This window comes from Gopherus flavomarginatus, chromosome 5 (genome assembly GCF_025201925.1).
Source record: "Gopherus flavomarginatus isolate rGopFla2 chromosome 5, rGopFla2.mat.asm, whole genome shotgun sequence".
NCBI lineage: Eukaryota > Metazoa > Chordata > Testudines > Testudinidae > Gopherus > Gopherus flavomarginatus.
Window position 1 is genome coordinate 18,118,322 of NC_066621.1, and position 19,953 is coordinate 18,138,274.

General features: G+C 48.9%; 2 protein-coding genes and 3 long non-coding RNA genes across 10 annotated transcripts in view; 3 read left to right on the top strand and 2 right to left on the bottom strand.

The window, feature by feature from the left end:
* Positions 1-846: 846 nt before the first annotated feature.
* On the bottom strand, positions 847-10,034 carry LOC127051163 (ubiquinol-cytochrome-c reductase complex assembly factor 2). Its single transcript, XM_050953131.1, has 4 exons — positions 9,853-10,034; positions 2,302-2,376; positions 1,809-1,878; positions 847-1,041 (listed from the first exon to the last, which is right to left on the bottom strand). Exons 1-4 carry the CDS (start codon positions 9,988-9,990, stop codon positions 944-946), a joined length of 381 nt encoding a protein of 126 aa, XP_050809088.1. The 5' UTR covers positions 9,991-10,034; the 3' UTR covers positions 847-943.
* On the top strand, positions 6,128-7,301 carry LOC127051169 (uncharacterized). Of its 2 annotated transcripts, none has more exons than XR_007774418.1 (3): positions 6,128-6,344; positions 6,500-6,577; positions 7,116-7,301. It is a non-coding gene; the product is annotated as an uncharacterized LOC127051169 (long non-coding RNA). The 2 variants fall into 2 exon arrangements; XR_007774419.1 differs by having other exon boundaries at positions 6,128-6,309; positions 6,465-6,577.
* LOC127051172 (uncharacterized) lies at positions 6,676-7,066 on the top strand. Its single transcript, XR_007774425.1, has 3 exons — positions 6,676-6,779; positions 6,857-6,933; positions 7,011-7,066. It is a non-coding gene; the product is annotated as an uncharacterized LOC127051172 (long non-coding RNA).
* LOC127051170 (uncharacterized) lies at positions 8,583-9,577 on the top strand. Of its 4 annotated transcripts, none has more exons than XR_007774420.1 (4): positions 8,583-8,840; positions 8,917-8,999; positions 9,077-9,222; positions 9,375-9,577. It is a non-coding gene; the product is annotated as an uncharacterized LOC127051170 (long non-coding RNA). The 4 variants fall into 4 exon arrangements; XR_007774423.1 differs by having other exon boundaries at positions 9,451-9,577; XR_007774422.1 differs by lacking the exon at positions 8,917-8,999 and having other exon boundaries at positions 8,583-8,875; positions 9,106-9,222.
* Positions 10,035-12,219: 2,185 nt separating the features above from the next.
* IP6K3 (inositol hexakisphosphate kinase 3) overlaps positions 12,220-19,953 on the bottom strand; it is a 28,241-nt gene continuing 20,507 nt past the window's right edge. For both annotated transcript variants that reach the window (XM_050953062.1, XM_050953063.1), the window contains exons 3-6: positions 17,753-17,960; positions 16,159-16,337; positions 15,286-15,461; positions 12,220-14,109 (exon numbers count right to left, since the gene is read on the bottom strand). In XM_050953062.1, coding sequence (XP_050809019.1) covers positions 13,633-14,109; positions 15,286-15,461; positions 16,159-16,337; positions 17,753-17,960 — 1,040 coding nt within the window. In that variant the 3' untranslated portion in view covers positions 12,220-13,632. The remainder of the gene's footprint in view (positions 14,110-15,285; positions 15,462-16,158; positions 16,338-17,752; positions 17,961-19,953) is intronic.

Here is a 19,953-nt window from a genome sequence, read left to right on the forward strand (position 1 = left end):
AAGCCTCGATCCTGTTTAGGACCATATTAGGCAAGGTGCTGTGTGAATACAGGTCCCCATCCCAGAGGAAACTCAGTTCAGAGAATGGTGATGGGTGCTATAGACATACAAAGATCTCTTATTGCAGAGCTACCATAAACACCACAGCTTGTCTGCTGAAGTTTTAGACTAGATCCCACTGCAGGTTTCAAATGGTTTCAGTTCTTGCCAAGGGAAAACTGTTCAAATGCCTAACACCAAGAGGCCATCAGTTCTTCCTAGAGCCAAGCATAATGCAGGTACATGATTTAGATTTATATTCTTCCCCCTCCAAGCAGCTTTGTAGCTGCACCCCCATAGGGCACTGCATAGACATGGAGCAGTCCTCTAGCTCCCAGAAACAGACACTGATGCTGCTACTGAAGTATGCAGTAGCTTTTGAGGATTACAAACAGGCCACAGTACATGGAGCGATCAGATTTTTAACTTGGATCAATGACACTGAGAAGTACAGTCATTAACATCCATTCTTAAACCACAGGATGTGCAAGAGAATGGCACATGCAATAGCGCGCACACACACAAGAATTTGTGAACACCTAGTCAGAAGAGAACCACCATAACAGGACTTTAGTGGCTGTGTTATATTAAGATTATAACTAAAATCATCCTAACAGTGGTTCTGTCGCCACTACGTCCAAACAGGCACATCTGCCCTGCCCCTGACTCTCTCACCTCAGATAGTGTCTCATTTTCCATACAAACACACTGTCCCGTGCAATTAGTATATTCGTTCTGAACCAATTTTGGAGATGCCAAGTTCAGTCCCAGATTTTAGAACAACAAAATGGGGGGCCTCAGGCATAGTTCTGAATGCTATTGCTAAGAGGAATGAATGGCTTTATTCATCATGGCAATATACAGTGCTTTAGGAATATGTACAGAGGGCAGCTGGGGAGAGAGGTTATAACTTTGAGTCCTCTTCAGCATTCTTGGTAGAGAACTTCTCTCGCAGTTTTTTCCATTTACCTTTTTTCATTTCCTCCATCTGTTTCCCGCTGTCTGCAATGGGGAAAGAAGAGGGAAGGCAGAAAAGCAGATGAGATTTCTGGTCAACAGAAGACAAATTTATTTTCTCATCCAAACAAACGCAGGGGCAGTCCTTCCCATTCCCAACAACAGTCAAAGTTAGGAACAGGAGCAGAGCAAAGCTACAACTGCACCTGATAAATACGTTGGCCGAGTATATTTGTGCATAGCAGTACTCCTTTTTCTCTAAAAGGCTCCCTGCTATTAGGGATGATGTAAAGAGCAAAATTAAACCTTTGAGGAGATAGCTGAGAACTACTGAAACAAACTTATTGCATTTTAGCACTTTTAATACATATGGTGTGGAAGGCATAGAGTAAGTTTCTTCCCCATAGCCCTGCTCGTGAACCTTAAGTATGACCTGAAAAAAAAACTATCAGTGCAGCAAACCCAGGTGTTGATCAACATTTGACCAACATGCTCATTTTACCTGTTACTTCTCCATATTTGTATGGAGGTCTCCTGAGTTTTGATAGCCATGGGCACAGGAGTAGTACTTTTCACTTAACACTACCAACCACAGGGACTCCCCAAAACTAGGTGGTAAAGAGAACTGAAATCATAAATGTATTTTTTTTTTCGTTAATGGGAAGGTATTGCTTGCAAGAAGTGCCACACCAAGAGCCCTGAGGAGTGAAATTCTGAGTATCCCTCGGACCAGGTAACAGCAGTGCAAGCTATTCCTGTAAGCCTGAGTGGGGGAAGAGTAACCACAGACTAATCAAACAGAACCTGGTTACCTGTTGCTAGGACTAGCTTGCATTCTTCCACTGTCACTCCAGTGAAGCTCGTATCTTTCAGGCGTGGATACTTCCCAAACAAAACAAAAAAAGAATTTACTGACTCAACAGCACTTTTTCTCTTCTCCCTCCTCAAGCCAGTGCTTTGCTTATCCTTAGCCATCTGCTAAGTCCTAAGCACAACATCCCTGTTGAAATACTAGCAGTGGGAAGAGTCACAGTGCCACCTTGTGGCCTTTAGACTCATCTCCAGCAAAGCTCAAACACAAATCAATTTAGACAAGGTAAGAGCTGCTTCTGAAATGGCTGAACTTTTCAAAGGTTTGTGCTGCTCAAAATGAGTTTAGCTTTGTTTTTCACAGCGAAGGTGCCAGTCAGCCCCACAGACAGCTTGTTATTAATACTTCTGTTATAGCAGCACTCAAAAGCCCCTATCCGATTTGTGGCCCCAGGGTGCTGTACAGACACATGGTCCCTGGCCTGAAAAGCTCACCTTGTTTTTATAGAAATTGGTATGGATTCTGACTAAACTCTCATACATTTGGTCACAGTTTGCAGGGTCAGCAATCTGAAAAGGAACATAAACATTATGAAACTGTACTCCTAACCTGCACAACAAATGCTTCTCCTTGTAAGTAACAGGCCACATGCAAAAAGAGAAGAGGAGCACCTTAACAATGGAACAGAAGTGGCAGTATCCTGTAAAACTGCTACAGGTTCAAGGATAAAAACTATGTTCTCACTCCTCCTGCTGGCTGGTCCTACACAGGCTACAAAGCGTGCAACCCTCTAGTCAAAATGATAAAACTCTGCTCGTAAGGATTTGCTGGATCAAATGTGAACAAAATATTCAATGGTAAAGAAATTGAGCTGGACAGTTTTCGCCTCATGCCCATTCGCCACTACTGTAATGTGCAATAAAGGCTCCTTCACTCCAACAGTCCACCAGTCAGATTTAAAAAGGTGTCTTATTAATGAGTTAGGGTAATCTGTCCATAAGAAAAATTTCATTGCTATCACAGGGTAGGTGCATATCTGGTGGTCATCATCTGGGTGAATGTAGGTGTTGCAAGTGGTGCCATTTTTCTATATCACATTGTGTTTAAACATTATTGGTCATCCAATGTGAAAAAAATGATAAAAATCACAAAAAGGGCTACAACTTGAAAAAGCATAGGCTAATTTTGACCAAAATTGGCAGAAGACTTCTAAATACAATTGCTAATGCAAAATGTCCTCAGAAAGAGCACTGTGATGGAATGCTTGGGAACTATTTAGCCCCAAGTGCTATATTTTTGTCCTTTTTTGCCTTTGGTTAAAGTAAAAGTCTGTAGTCACATGCCATCTTGTCATTATTTACAGAATGGACTGATTTGTGAATAGTTTTTCTGTCTGCTATTTTTATGACATTATGCAGATAATAAGACCCCTGGTGCCTAATTATAAAACATATTTTTGATGTTAACTGCTTGGCCAAAGTCTCAAACACACATGGTACTTTATTCAGCTTCTGCTTGTTTTCTCATTAACTTTCTGGTTAGGTCAGGTCTGAGCATGCCATGAATTGAAAGTAATGGTCATAAATTTATAAAGCCATCAACAACCAGAGACCTCCTAGCCTGTCAGATCATCTTTGATATGTGACCAAGGCTAAATGTTTCACCTTTGAAAACTGCTCACACGGTAGGTAATGGGAGCAGGCTTATAAATAACAGCATCCAATTAGGTTACTGACTCACCACAGCTGATACGCCGCTCTTGTTATTGGGCTAGGCTCAAATCACTTCTTTTGTACAAAGCTAGCAGGGAAAATCAGCAGTGTTCACATAGGCCATATCTTACCAGCCTTCCCATGATCTGACCAACACATAGTCCCAAACCCAGTAAGCTGAGCATTATTAGACTTCCACAGTGCTTCTGTAAAGGGGTGCTGCTGTGAGCAAGAAAAGGAATGCCAACAGGCACAAGAAACCACAGAGGCTGCAGTAACATTTCTGTTTAAAGGTAAACTATGCTAGTAGCAGGCTTTGGGTACCATTAGTGGTAAAAATTTGGGGTCCTGGGCAAGGGGTTCTTGAGATACAACTTTCCTCTCCTCCTGGCAAAGGACTTGTGTTTAATTTTAAAAAGTGCTCTAAACTGCAAGTGCAGAGCCAGATGGGCTTGAGAACTGGTATGCCAGATCAAGACCTAGCATAATGCCTGAAGTACAATTTTGGGGTCATGGGTGGTAAGAGCCTCCCCTTTCCTCTGACCCCCTTTCCCTCTCTACCTGAGAAGAAGGGCTCTGAACAGAGAACACCCTCAGTCTTTCCTCATGAAGATTTTCCATGTAAATTCACTATTAACTTGGCCTAAGCAAGACACCAAGATGAGCAACCCAATCTAGCATGGTGGTTAGGGTCTGCTACTGGGATGGTAAGAACCCTAGTTCAATTCTACCCTCTACCTGATGGGAGCTCCCTCAAGTTTTTCCTATTGAAGCTGTTCCATTTTAATTCACTATTAATTGGGCCCAAACAAGACTCACATGTGAGCAGCCCTCTCTAGCATAGTGGTTTGGGGCTGTTACTGGGATACTAGCAACCCTAGTTCAGTCCCCCCCTCTGCCTGCTGAGGAGATGGGAATATGAACAGGGACCTCCCTCAATCTTGCCTATTGAGGCTGTTCCACTTTAATTAACTATTCATTGGGCCACCTAAAAAGCTAGAATCACTCTATAGTCCCATGGTTAAGACTCTTGCCCAGAATGCAGGCGATCCTGGTTTGAGTCTTCCCTCTGCCCCTTAGAAGGGGTTTGAAGAGGGTTCTCCTCTCTCCCAGGTGACCGAGGTGGGGGGTCCTTGATTTAAGTCCCCTCTCATCCATAGGAGCCATTGTCTTCCTGAGGAAGGAAGGGGGCTTGAATTAAGAACCCATCCACCTAGCAGGGGGCAGGGTGGGTAGAGGGTGGGACTGGGTGGAGGGGTTGGGAGGGGGGCAGAGGGTGGAGGGAGGGGGGGCGGTCCCTGGGATGTGGGAGATCCAGCTTCAAGTCCCCTGGCAGAGGGGGGACTGGATCTCCCACAGCCTGGGCAGGGGTCTGGGACAAGAGTGATTCATTTTTATTCCTCCTGCACCCACTTAATTAAAAAAACAAATCAGCCTAGGTAGCAAATCCCTTTAGGGCAAGAAGAGGGGGGACTTGAACCAGGGCCTCCACCACCACAGCTCAGTACTATAACCACTGAACTAAGGAAGATGACTTAGTTAGCTCTGTCTTTGGCTTAATTAAAGTGGAACAGTTTCAACAACCAATGAAGAGCAACCCACACCAAACTATACCTTACTTCAGCGATTAGGGCACTCACTTGAGATGCAGCAGATCCCGGGGCTACATGTCCTTTCTCATAAGGTAGAGGAGAAACTGAACTAGGAGAGGGCCTTGGTTATACTTTAATACATTCATACAAGACATTCTACAGTCCTTCTAAGAGTCGTTAGGTACTTTCTCATTGTACTCAAAGACAACCATTACAGTTTTATCATATGCGCTTTAGACTTTCAGGCTGAGCAGATATTAGAGGGTAGAGGTCTTATCTGCGTAACTTCATAAAAATAGCAGACAGAAAAACCTGCATAATAATATAATAAGTAAATTGGGAGAATTAAGAAGTGATTGGTCTTTCTCCACAGCATCAGGTAATAGTTGCTGTTGGAAAATGAGATAGTATCACCATACCTGATCTCCACACTATGCACATTTTGTATTCAGACCTAAAATGACCCTGCCAGTATTTGAATTACGATAGCTGCAGTAGCTATTAAATGGGTAGCATTGCAAAACAAACAAAAATTAAAAAAAGGTGGCTGAAGGGGTGTGTGTGGGATGGATATAGGTGTAAGGGGCCTGAGGTGCGGTAGAGGGCAGGGGCAGGGGCAGTGGCTGTAGTTAGAGATGTAAAAGAAGAGGTGGCTGTAGGACTACAAGGGGTGTTTATGGGGTATAAAGGGGTGACTGGGGGTACCAGAGAGGGGATGCTGTGACTGTAGGTAGAAATGTAAGAGAAGAGGTGGCTGAAGGGGTGTGTATGGGGTACAGGTGTAAGGCGGTAACTGGGGGGTAGGGGCCTGTGAGGTGCATGGGGGCAGTGACTACAGGTAGAGGTGGCTGAAGGGGTGTGTACGGGGTATACTTGTAAGGGGGTGATGGGAGGGATCGGGGAGCGGTAACTGCAGGTAGAGGTGGCTCAAGGGGTGTGTACGGGGTAGAGGTGTAAGGGGGTGACTGCAGGTAGAGGTGGCCGAAGGGGGTACGAGGTACAGGTGTAAGGGGGTGACGGGGGGGATCGGGGGCAGTGACTGCAGGTAGAGGTGGCTGAAGGGGTGTGTACGGGGTACAGGTGTAAGGGGGTGACGGGGGATCGGGGGCAGTGACTGCAGGTAGAGGTGGCTGAAGGGGTGTGTACAGGGTACAGGTGTAAGGGGGTGAAGGGAGGGATCGGGGGGCAGTGACTGCAGGTAGAGGTGGCTGAAGGGGTGTGTACGGGGTACAGGTGTAAGGGGGTGAAGGGAGGGATCGGGGGGCAGTGACTGCAGGTAGAGGTGGCTGAAGGGGTGTGTACAGGGTACAGGTATAAGGGGGTGACGGGAGGGATCGGGGGCAGTGACTGCAGGTAGAGGTGGCTGAAGGGGTGTGTACAGGGTACAGGTGTAAGGGGGTGAAGGGAGGGATCGGGGGGCAGTGACTGCAGGTAGAGGTGGCTGAAGGGGTGTGTACGGGGTACAGGTGTAAGGAGGTGACGGGGGGATCAGGGGGCAGTGACTGCAGGTAGAGGTGGCTGGAGGGGGGTGTACGGGGTACAGGTGTAAGGGGGTGACGGGGGAATCGGGGGGCAGTGACTGCAGGTAGAGGTGGCTGAAGGGGTGTGTACAGGGTACAGGTGTAAGGGGGTGACGGGGGGATCGGGGGGCAGTGACTGCAGGCAGAGGTGGCTGGAGGGGTGTGTACAGGGTACAGGTATAAGGGGGTGAAGGGAGGATCAGGGGGCAGTGACTGCAGGTAGAGGTGGCTGAAGGGGTGTGTACAGGGTACAGGTGTAAGGGGGTGACGGGGGGATCGGGGGGCAGTGACTGCAGGCAGAGGTGGCTGGAGGGGTGTGTACAGGGTACAGGTATAAGGGGGTGAAGGGAGGATCAGGGGGCAGTGACTGCAGGTAGAGGTGGCTGAAGGGGTGTGTACAGGGTACAGGTGTAAGGGGGTGACGGGGGATCGGGGGGCAGTGACTGCAGGTAGAGGTGGCTGGAGGGGTGTGTACGGGGTACAGGTATAAGGGGGTGACGGGGGGATCGGGGGGCAGTGACTGCAGGTAGAGGTGGCTGAAGGGGTGTGTACGGGGTACAGGTGTAAGGGGGTGATGGGGGGATCGGGGGGCAGTGACTGCAGGTAGAGGTGGCTGAAGGGGTGTGTACAGGGTACAGGTGTAAGGGGGTGACGGGGGGATCGGGGGCAGTGACTGCAGGTAGAGGTGGCTGAAGGGGTGTGTACGGGGTACAGGTGTAAGGGGGTGACGGGGGAATCGGGGGGCAGTGACTGCAGGTAGAGGTGGCTGAAGGCGTGTGTACGGGGTACAGGTGTAAGGGGGTGACGGGGGGATCGGGGGGCAGTGACTGCAGGTAGAGGTGGCTGGAGGGGTGTGTACGGGGTACAGGTGTAAGGCGGTGACGGGGGGATCGGGGGGCAGTGACTGCAGGTAGAGGTGGCTGAAGGGGTGTGTACAGGGTACAGGTGTAAGGGGGTGACGGGGGGATCGGGGGCAGTGACTGCAGGTAGAGGTGGCTGAAGGGGTGTGTACGGGGTACAGGTGTAAGGGGGTGACGGGGGGATCGGGGGCAGTGACTGCAGGTAGAGGTGGCTGAAGGGGTGTGTACGGGGTACAGGTGTAAGGGGGTGACGGGGGGATCGGGGGCAGTGACTGCAGGTAGAGGTGGCTGAAGGGGTGTGTACGGGGTACAGGTGTAAGGGGGTGACGGGGGAATCGGGGGGCAGTGACTGCAGGTAGAGGTGGCTGAAGGCGTGTGTACGGGGTACAGGTGTAAGGGGGTGACGGGGGGATCGGGGGGCAGTGACTGCAGGTAGAGGTGGCTGGAGGGGTGTGTACGGGGTACAGGTGTAAGGCGGTGACGGGGGGATCGGGGGGCAGTGACTGCAGGTAGAGGTGGCTGAAGGGGTGTGTACAGGGTACAGGTGTAAGGGGGTGACGGGGGGATCGGGGGCAGTGACTGCAGGTAGAGGTGGCTGAAGGGGTGTGTACGGGGTACAGGTGTAAGGGGGTGACGGGGGGATCGGGGGCAGTGACTGCAGGTAGAGGTGGCTGAAGGGGTGTGTACGGGGTACAGGTGTAAGGGGGTCATGGGGGGATCGGGGGCAGTGACTGCAGGTAGAGGTGGCTGAAGGGGTGTGTACGGGGTACAGGTGTAAGGGGGTGACGGGGGGATCGGGGGCAGTGACTGCAGGTAGAGGTGGCTGAAGGGGTGTGTACAGGGTACAGGTGTAAGGGGGTGACGGGGGGATCGGGGGGCAGTGACTGCAGGTAGAGGTGGCTGGAGGGGTGTGTACGGGGTACAGGTGTAAGGGGGTGACGGGGGGATCGGGGGGCAGTGACTGCAGGTAGAGGTGGCTGAAGGGGTGTGTACAGGGTACAGGTGTAAGGGGGTGACGGGGGGATCGGGGGCAGTGACTGCAGGTAGAGGTGGCTGGAGGGGGGTGTACGGGGTACAGGTGTAAGGGGGTGACGGGGGGATCGGGGGCAGTGACTGCAGGTAGAGGTGGCTGAAGGGGTGTGTACAGGGTACAGGTGTAAGGGGGTGACGGGGGGATCGGGGGGCAGTGACTGCAGGTAGAGGTGGCTGAAGGGGTGTGTACAGGGTACAGGTGTAAGGGGGTGACGGGGGGATCGGGGGCAGTGACTGCAGGTAGAGGTGGCTGAAGGGGTGTGTACAGGGTACAGGTGTAAGGGGGTGACGGGGGGATCGGGGGGCAGTGACTGCAGGTAGAGGTGGCTGAAGGGGTGTGTACGGGGTACAGGTGTAAGGGGGTGACGGGGGGATCGGGGGCAGTGACTGCAGGTAGAGGTGGCTGAAGGGGTGTGTACAGGGTACAGGTGTAAGGGGGTGACGGGGGGATCGGGGGGCAGTGACTGCAGGCAGAGGTGGCTGGAGGGGTGTGTACAGGGTACAGGTATAAGGGGGTGAAGGGAGGATCAGGGGGCAGTGACTGCAGGTAGAGGTGGCTGAAGGGGTGTGTACAGGGTACAGGTGTAAGGGGGTGACGGGGGATCGGGGGGCAGTGACTGCAGGTAGAGGTGGCTGAAGGGGTGTGTACAGGGTACAGGTGTAAGGGGGTGACGGGGGATCGGGGGGCAGTGACTGCAGGTAGAGGTGGCTGGAGGGGTGTGTACGGGGTACAGGTATAAGGGGGTGACGGGGGGATCGGGGGCAGTGACTGCAGGTAGAGGTGGCTGAAGGGGTGTGTACGGGGTACAGGTGTAAGGGGGTGACGGGGGGATCGGGGGCAGTGACTGCAGGTAGAGGTGGCTGAAGGGGTGTGTACGGGGTACAGGTGTAAGGGGGTGACGGGGGGATCGGGGGCAGTGACTGCAGGTAGAGGTGGCTGAAGGGGTGTGTACGGGGTACAGGTGTAAGGGGGTGACGGGGGGATCGGGGGGCAGTGACTGCAGGTAGAGGTGGCTGAAGGGGTGTGTACGGGGTACAGGTGTAAGGGGGTGACGGGGGGCAGTGAGGGGCCGGGGGGGGCAGGGAAGCCGCGAGGCAGTGGTTGGCAGCAGAGATGGGAGGGGGGAGAAGCCGGGGATGGTTGTGGGGTGTGTGCACGGGGTGTAGGTGGCTGGGGGGACACGGGGGGTCTGTGAGGGACTGGGGGGGTGTGAGGCGCGGGCCGCGGCTGTCTCCCCCCAGCCCCGCATTCCCGAGATCCGCTGATCCGCCCCCCACCCCGCTCCGGCCCAGCTGGGGGCGCGGCCGCTCCCGCCCCGCGGCGCTCACCTGGGTGCTCTCCCCCTCCCGGAAGGCCTGGGCCACCCGCTGCCGCAGGAAGGCGCCCAGGTCCCGGCCCCGCTTGGTCTCCTCCACCGGCCACTCCTCGCAGAGCTTCAGAAACCGTCGGTAGCGGGTGGCCGCCATCTTGGGACTGGGGCCCACGCGCACCCGCCCAGAGACAATTAACAGGTCACATGACTCCGAACTTGCGAATAAGCTCTCGAATTATTCAAAAGTACGGAGGGCGAGAGGGACCTTTCCACAGGCATGCGGAATCAGAGCGGCCGGGCGGCTCGTCAGATAGTGCATGCGCAGCATCGTCCAGCGAAGCCATGTGCTACGGGCTGGAGTTGTGGGCAGCAGGAGGCGGATACGCATGCGCTGAAAGGACTAGCGCCTGCTCTCCCTGTGGCCGGGAGCAGCGCGCTCCCAGAGCAGACGGTGGGGATGGAGGGGCAGAGCCTGGTGCATGCTCCTGAGCTGCCTGCAGCGAACGTGCTGGATAGGGGCAAATCTAAGACGGGAGGGGAATGGCTCAGTGCCCGGTGCATGCTCCTGCCTGGGACCAGCACGAGCACCTCACCACGCCTCTTGTGGAAAACATCCCTGGAATTGTTAAAGAGCAGAAGGGAGTCAGGATCACCCCGTAATCTACACTCTGAAGCCTGTCATCCATTGGTTTATACAGGGGTTGTCAAACGGGGGGTTGTCACAAGGTTATTACGTGGGAGGTCATGAGCTGTCAGCCACCACCCCCAAACCCTGCATCTCCTCCAGCATTTATTATAGAGTTAAATATAAAACAATGTGTTTGTAATTTATAAGAGGAGTCACACTCAGAACCTTGTGTGAAAGGGGTCACCCATGCACTAGTTCATAACCTGTCATTTGAGAGAGACAAGGTAGTAGGCGAGGTCATATCTTTTAGTGGACCAGCTTCTGGTGGTGGAAGGTAAATGATTTCAAGCTATACAGAAATCTTCACTTTGTGTAGCTCGAAAGTTTGTGCCTTCCTTTCCTGTCCACCAACAGAAGTTGATTCAATAAAATGTTACCTCACCCACTTCGTCTTCCTCATATCCTGGGACTAACATGGCTATAACATGGCTATAAGAACAGTGTGTTTTGAAAGGCTGCTGCTGCTGAACGGTGTTGCTTTGCCCCTTCATTTATTAGCCTGCTGCCTATTCTGCCGTGTACAAGGCTTTGTGCAGCTGACAAAGAGATCTGGCTTCTGCTGTGCTGCATACGTGTCCATGCCATGTATTACTGGCACGCGAAACCTTAAATCAGAATGAATAAATGAAGACTCGGCAAACCACTTCTGAAAAGTTGCCGACCCATGCCCTAATGCATTGGCAAGCAAGGACATGGCCCTGCCTCCTCTGCAGTGTCTTGCATTTAGGGGGCTCCTGGCCGGAGCAGTCCCTACGCTTCACAGTCTGCAGCTGTGCTGCTTATGGCCTCCACCCTTCTTGTACACCTACAGAGCAGTAGGGCTATAGTTTATATCCATCAGGAAGCTCTGGCCAGGATGCACACTCCTTTTCAGAGGAGTAATCAAACGCCACAACCCAACCCCTCACCCTCAGCCCTTCCTGATCCCCTCCTGTGGCAGCTACAACAGGAGTTAGACCTGAGTTTGCCTCCTCACACTCTTTACTACAGCTGCAGGGTTACAGCATGCTTGAAGACCAGCACAAGGGTGCATTGATTTATCTAGGTAAACAATAAGTAATGAGGGAATATTTTCCCTTGTGGAGGGTTGTATGTCAAGATTGGCAGAATGAGGATGCTCAGAAAAGAGCTACATGTGCATCTTAGAAAAGGGCAATGTCTGGGCAAAGCCAGAAAGTGAACGTAAGAACATCTGTACTGGGTCAAACCAAAGGTCCATCTAGCCCAGTATCCTGTCTTCTGACAGTGTCCAATGCCAGGTGCCCCAGGGGGAATGAACAAAACAGATTTTCATCAAGTGATCCATTCCAAAGTGCTGCTAGGATCACATATGTACAATTTGGGCCAGAGCTGTTGGTGGTTTGGCACCTTGACTGCTCAAGTGGGGCTACTGTGGCTCTTTGTGGTCATCTGAGATTGTATGCTAGGAACATGCAGTGTTGTAAACAACTTCCAGTAAAGAACTTGATTTCATCCTGCCTAAGTAAAACATGCAAGCCAGCCAGACGATTGAATTTGCCAGCCATAATTTGTGGGTATTCACCAGCTGCATGCAATAAAGTACACGTGAACGGATTTCCCTTGCAGGAACATTTAAACCTTTAAAAGAATGGTTCCTTTAAAGTGATCAGAGCTAAACACAACATAACTCCAGGCAGCCCAGGAAGGGAGGAAAAGAGGCGCACAACAATAAGCAACAGTGACCTGGACAATTTTATTTACACTTCAGCTCCCCAGTAATTGGATTCTGTATCTCTGTTCCTGACTTAAGGACATTCTACAGGTTTCCCCTCATTGCACAGGAAGGAATTGGTTATATTGTTTGTTCCGTATTCTTATCTGCCCACTAATATTGTAAACATTTTGTTAAATTTTCCCAATTTTGTGTCCTCCAAACACACACACATGCACATGTACACACACACACACAAAAAGATGACCCTAAGTGTCCAGTTCCTGACTCAGGGCCTGTCCAAACATGAAGTTATTCTGGAACAACTATTTTGGAATAACTACATGTGTGGACACTCTTATTCTGGAGTAATGCAGTTTGCAAGTGGATTAAGCTGAGCAAGAAAAAGGCACTCTTATTCCAGAATACAAGCACCACACGCAGAGCTATTTTGGAAGAGCTAGTCCACTTTTTATTCACACCGTACCTTATTCTGGAATATCTTTCATGCACAGGCAAGCCTTATGTCACAAATTCTCTTCCATGCTACCAGGTCCTGATGAGAATCCTTTCATGACCAGTATCTGACCTAATTGGCACTCCTGACATCAGTATCGGACAGACTCAGCACTCTCTGATATATCTGGCTCCTTTCCATCCTCTCCTTCAGAAAACTCCTTAGTCTGTCCCCTTATTCTTCCAGAGGATATTAAGTACTTGTATGAGTCTGTTTGCGCTTTGTAGCATCCTCACTCATGCCTTGGGACTATAAATTCCCTACAAGAAGGACCTCTTAAACATAGCACCTCTTATATAGCACCACGTATACCATATATATATATTACACACACACACACACACACACACACACACACAGTCTTGAGGGCTTCATACATTATCACAGTCTTAAAAGTGCCAGGTGTTTGGAGCGTGACAATCAGAAAGTGCAGTTTTCTTCTGTTTGTGTCATTGAATGTCCTTGTTGAGCTTGGGTTGAAAGTAATGCGGCAACTTGTTAAGACCTGCCAACACCTCTTAATAGTCTCTCAACTCACGGTCTTTGCTTACTCTTCTTGGCTTTGCAGGTGCATATGGAGGTGAGCAGGCCCTATGTTAATTTTAAGATTCTTTCAAGTAATGCTTTCCTCTCACTTGTAAACAAATCAAGGGCAGCAGTAAAAGAAGAAAGGAAAATAAATCTTCAGTGAGATCACAAACACGGTGGATTCTTTTCAATCTTTTGCTTTTACAGTTCGCTTCGGTAATGACTTCCTAGGAAAGCGCAGAAGATGCTATGTGCCACCAATGCTCTCATTTCAAAAAGTACACAGGATGTTCAAAAGCCATGAGGGGCTCCATGCAGTTGGCCCAATGCATAGGCAGTCCCTTCCTGGGATATCTAGCACCACAAAGTCCATGCCATGTCACAGCATTTGTCATTCTCCTTCTCTAGTATTCTCAAGAATTTTGACAAGATTTTCTAGACCAAAAATATAGCCGTGGTCTGGCCCGTCGTAGATGGTGTGATTATACTTTGAACCTTTATAAGTGGTGTGAGCAAAATCTATCATGCGGATGTCAACTTTGGGGTGACCAGTCCCATGTGGCATGGTGCAATTTACGTTCTGAAAACACCCCTGAGGATGGTTGTCTAAAGTTTCTTTGTTGTCCTTGGTTTCCTGTCCATCATAGATGATGAGAAGGGAGCTGGAGTAGAATCGATAGGAGCTCTGGGTTTTGATGACTGAAAGCAGAGCCTTTAGCTGTAACAGAATGGGTTCCAAGAGGTCTGTTCTGAGGTGGTTACCGTTGTGAAGGAACTGGTAGAGAGCTTGTCTGAAGCCATCGGGCAATAGTTTCCTTCCATAATACTTGTCTTTGCAGAGAAATTGGCCAGTATCTGCTTGGTAAACCTTGAATAAAAAGAACAATAATCCAGATTGTGTCTCTCTCAAATTATTGCACCTTCGAAACATCCTGCATGTAAGTAATCCAGCTAGTTCAAAAGAAGGAAAAGCACGTAGTCTAGAGTTAATCTAAAATGAAAGGGTCCACAATCAAGCTGGTACATGGGATGCTTAGTTCCTCTCCAGTCTCAACAGCACATGGCAATTGATGCAGCAGGCTGCTAACTGAATCTAAAACCTTGTCTACATGGGAGGTTTAAGCTACTGCTAGCCAGCCAGCAGGATAGCTGCACTGATACAAACCCCTAGTGTAGACAGGCTGTAAGCCGCAGTTTGCACTGGTACAATTTACCCCCGCTTGAAACTGGTATAAGAAACATGAGGGGAAACAGTGATTTATAGCAATTTACTCCCATCTACATTAAGTGTTTGCAGCAAAACCAGTGTCTGAAACTGGAATAAACAACCACGCTAGACAAGCTTTAATAAAGGTGCTGTACCCACCCTCAGCTGTACGACAGTCTTATTTTCCAAAGCACAGAAATAAAGAACTGTAAGGAAATCTAGACAGGAATATTTACACGATCAAGATCTGGGAGTGGATACAGAATTAGTTTACATACCATATGTAATTTAAAGCATAATCAGTTCAGTATCAGAACACTGAAGACTGGAGAGGAACCTACTTGACGCTAGCTATTTACAGTGCTATATATGTGTTTTAATCATAATAATTATCCTGCAGACACAGCAGAGCAATATTCTAAATCTTCTCAGAGGCGTAAGTGAAACAAATTTATGCTTTCAGTATCTAGCAGGAAGGGGGTGACAATTTCATCATGAAGAGATGTAATATTTAGCACAAAAAAGGTGTCTGGTATTTGCACTGACTAGCCTAGCCAGATCCTAGAAATGAATGAGCATGGAAAGTTTATGTTCTTCTTTCTTCCAGGTTCCAGTCCTGACTAACACTGAACAGCATGGGCAGAGAATCAGGACAATGTATGTGTCTAGGGCCAGATCCTTAGCTGGTGTAAAATGGGGTAGCTCAATTGAGATGAAGACTGAAGCTATGGCCGTTTATACCAGCCGACAATCTGGCCCTTAGGGTTTATTAAGTGGTAATTTCTTGTGCTTGTTTTGAAGAACAGAAATACTGAAGGGGTCAAGAGGCCGCCCTACCTGCATTCCGCAGATGCGAACTCCAAGAGATCCAGAAGTGCTCTGTTCACACTTCTTTATGTGGCGTGCTTTCTTCTCTTCTGATGCATCATCTCCATGCTGCCTGGTTCCCATCTTTAAGTCCAGAATGCAGGGATATTGATACTTTGACACCACGTTTTCAAGCAACAGAAACTCTGGACACATGAGTTAAGGGAGACTAGTTATTATTAAATGTACAATTGAAATAGGTCTTAAAATCAGGGGTGGCTCTGAGCATCCTCTGAAGTTCACCATAATCATTCACCATTGTACTGAGACTTTGCAATGCACCTTCACCAGCACTCATTGTGGCTACTGGCCCCTTGTTGCCAATTTCAGTCAACTTATTCTAAGTGCAATATCACCAGTTAAACTATCAGTGGCTCAGTTCTCTAGTGTGGATGTAGCCCAGAGCTGTCAATCCAACACCTTTCATCAACACTAAAGTCACTTAAGTCTGTTGGTGGTGGGGTTAAGCTGCATTTATCACGTGACCGGTGATCAAATGACGTGTCTGACGAAGGAGAAGAGCTGTTGCTGCTTTGATCCCTTTATGTGAAGGACTCCCTTGACTTTGGATGGACATCCTCTGATGTGGAGTTTCTTTTAAACACAGATAGAGAGGATCAGAATGCAGTTAAATACATTGTATTCATGCCCAAGGGCTTTGGGGCCTGTTATAACCTACACATTAAAATGTTTCATTGATTACGATTGTGATCCATTATTAGCAGCCAATATAAATACTATCAACTCTCCATCAGAAGGTTGGTCTCCCCCCACCCAGCATCACCGCTATGAAATAAGCAATAAGCAAAGTGCAACAAGAACGGCTGGAATAAAAAAGGATACGATGTAGTTTGTTCTCATCAAGTTTGGAGGACATGCGGTTCAGATGCAGTTGGTGGCAGTGCAGTCCCCAGGGGTTATAGCTCTTTCTTTCTGGCTGGTTCCCATTTGTATCCTCCATGAGCGAAGAGACGTCCGTATGGTACTGAAGTTCCGTCCTCAGGAGTGCCTTCCCGGGGCAGCTAGACAAAATACACCAAAGAAGCAAATTTGGTTGTAAGCTCCCAGAAAAGAAGTTGGCCTTTTCCCCTCCTTTTGTAGAGTATGAAACCCGATAAGGGAAATTTTCAGGGGTCCTCGAGGAAACAAGTATTCATCCTGGCTAACCTGCAGGGATCCTTTGTTACTGAGTTAAAGTCATTTTCAGGAAGTTAGGCGGTTGCTTGGTGCCAATATTTTTTTTATTGCAATTTTAAAGCGAGTTTGGCTTCTGTGAAGGGGCCCAGATCCATTGCACTGAAGCCTGGAGATCTCCATTTATCCACCTAACAGGTGCAGCACAGGCAAACTGCCTGCCAATGTGCCTTATCTCTGGGTTAGAGGGACTACCTCTGATGGGGAGAGTGGATTCATTCTCCCTGTGTATTCAGCCCTTGGTTTCATCCATCTTATGGGTATGATTCCTCCTCTCTCATCGAGGTCAGTGGCAAAACTCCCACTGGCTTTAATGGGAGCTGGATCGTACTTCTAAACGATAGCTAAACTGGGTCTGTTTTGAACCAGTTAGTGATTGATCCTGCATCTCACTGAAAACATTTGAGAATTTAAAAAGTCAGGGTGGATCTCCTCTGCAGTTCTAGCAGAGCAACTGTTCAGGGCTCCATTGAGTTTTGTAGACATGAGCCAGCATTGAGGTTGGTCCAGCACTGCTCCATGCAAGGAGACTATCAGGAGGTATTCTTTTGAGCGTAAAGGCTGCACACATACCCTTTACAGCCTTCTACAGGGTGCATCTCACTATCCTCTGTGCGGCTTCTGTTGCTGTTGAGCTTCTCTGGGCAGTGATTGGGGGACAGGAGGCACAGCCATGGCCTCACTTCCTTCCTGCTGCTTTTGGGGCAGAGGAGGTGAAAAGCATCCCCTCCTCTCTCCAGAATTCAGAGGCTGCAATTCTGCCTGATGGCAAGTGGAGGTCAAATAAGAGGTGTTTGTGAAAAAGGCCCAAATCCTGGTCACAATCACCTAGGTGTCAATCTGAAGTGACTCCACTAGTTAGTGGAGTCACTCCAGATTGGCACCTGTGTAAATGACATCAGAATCTGGCCCATAGTTTTAGGAGATTGCAGGGAGAGAGGGCCACTGAAGCCAATGGCTGGTTTCTGATCTAATTTACACTGCAGTAAATCAGGAGTCACGCCACTGAAGCCAATGGAGTTACACCATGGCAAAACCAGAGTGAGATCCGATGCCAGCCCATTATTTGTTTGGAATATTCCTATGCCAGACATAAGCATACCACCCACCTGGGCTTCGTGCCTACAAGGCACAGACTATAAATGCCATCAGTCTGTATTTGGCTCAGATTGCAAGCGGAGCTAGTGCTGCTTCAGAGCCCCTCGACTCATGCAGCCACCTCTTGCTCGCACCGGGCACTCACCTGTCTTTGATGGTCTTTGTGAAAGGTGCCTGACTCCACTTGACAAACAAGCGCTCGCTGCTGGTGGTGGACGTCCGCTTGATCTCCTGACATAGCATCACCGAATGCTCCTTATCCAAGGAACTGCAGTTGTCAGTCGGCAGGCTGGGGCTGGCTATCAGGCCTAGGTTGCCCACACTGTCCTTTCTGAGGCACACCGAGATGATACCTACAAAAGGAGGGACAATCATGTGAATGTGACAAAAATTTCCCAGGCAACAGGTTAACCTGCACTGAGCTATTACAGACCAGTCATTGCTTACATGATTAGCCAGGTGTCATCCCACTCTGTTCAAGGTGCTTGTATCAGAACTTTGATACTTAGCAGTGCACTTACCCAAGGATAGCTTAGTGCTCTAGCAACTGCTGAAATCAGATCCTCTGCCCTGTAAATGTAAGCAGTCCCTGACCCTCTGGAAAATAGCTGACGGCTTTTTAGATGCCCCCTTCTCTTGCTCATGTACTACCATTCTACCCAACCCCCACCTTCCTGCCTCACATGGAAGCTGTCCTGTATATCATGTTCTTTGCATTCCCCACTCCACTCTGGGCATTCATTCTTTCCAAGTTATGCAACAGCTGAACCAACAGGGGCCTGAAGCAGGATTCTTGAGGGCTGGGCTTGCTTACAAGGAGCCATTCAGGTCTCTCGCTCTTAAGCGGTTTTCCAGCAGCAGGGAACAAAATGAGGATGGGAAGAGAGGGAGAATCCTTGAAACAAATGTCAGTGTGCACGCAAGGTGTCTGTAATCAATGAAAGCACTGGAATTTAGAAGAGTCACGGCTGCAGGAACCTTGCTGCATTGTCATAAGGAGTTTCGCTAAAGCACAGGTAAGGAAGTGCCTATTGTAGTGATTCTGTGGCCACACAGGACTTCGTGGTCATTAGCATGGACAGAACTAAGGAATTTCTGCTCCAAAATAATAGGTCTTCAGCATTAAGTCATATCCATTGCCTGTACCAGCAATAAGGTCTTGTGGTCTCCAAGGGTTCTCCAGGCAGTTGCATCTGAGCAGGTCTAACGTTCTGTCCAGGAGAGGCAGATAGAACTCTGGCCTAGGAGACTGCAGTTCCAGGCCCAGCTCTGCCTTGACTCAACGTCAATTGTAGCCTCTAATTTTGGATATCTCTGTTTTTGGGAAACCCAATTTGAGACACCCTGGGCTTAATTTTCAGCAATGTCGAGCCCCTCACTTGCTGGTGAAGCCTCCCTGTGTTTCGGCTTCCCCACTTGGCAGCAAGGACTCTCTTCTAAGGCACAGTAAGCTCTGCCGATGAAAAGTCCTACACAAGTGCCACGCAGAACTATTGTATATCCATGCATGAATACATTATATATTAAAATAGCTTTGTTTGCCGAAGGATTTCTCACTCATTTTTGCAGCTTTCCCCATTACTCAGAGCCAAACTCATCTCTAACATAACTCCACTGAAGTCAATCTTCAGATTTCTTATAAGTGGCCAATGGCATTTTTAATGGCTGCAAAAAAAAAACAAAAAACCTCTACCACTGAAAAATACAGAGGAAGACTGACTATTTAGAAAGCTGGTCTTGAATAGTTTATCAGATTATAAACAAGAGCAAGTGTAATAGTATCTTAGCAGTGTGACCTATTTTGTCACACTTTGCACTGTAACAAATGGACTGTTGAAGTAAACGGATACCCTGGTGACTTAGAGCCTTCCAAATTCCAAAAGGTTTGGGGTGGGGGTGGGGGGATTGTAGACAGCATCATTAAATCTATCAGTGGCCATGGAGTTAGCCAATAATGCCCCAGCTGGAGGACTTTGTTCCGACTGCAAACCAAGGAAAATACACAGGGCCAGATCTCCAAAAGCACGTGTGCAGGTCTGAAAGTGTGGCCCACAGTAATTACCTTTGTATGTATCAGCTACGCTGGCATGGGTTTGGCCTTCCAATGCACTGTATTGGTTTTTCTCTAGGAGTTAAAGACCACCAGGAATGGAAGACTGCCTCTGCAACCACTTCATATTGCCATTAGGGGGCACAGAAGAGAACACTAATTGGATACATACCTGTCTCTTGCTTGACTTATGAGGCCGGACAGTGATACCTATTGGTGAAAGCCTGGAATGCTAAATATTAGGCATCATCCTTAACTATTCAAAACATCCCCCAGTATTTTAGCTGTGCAACTTC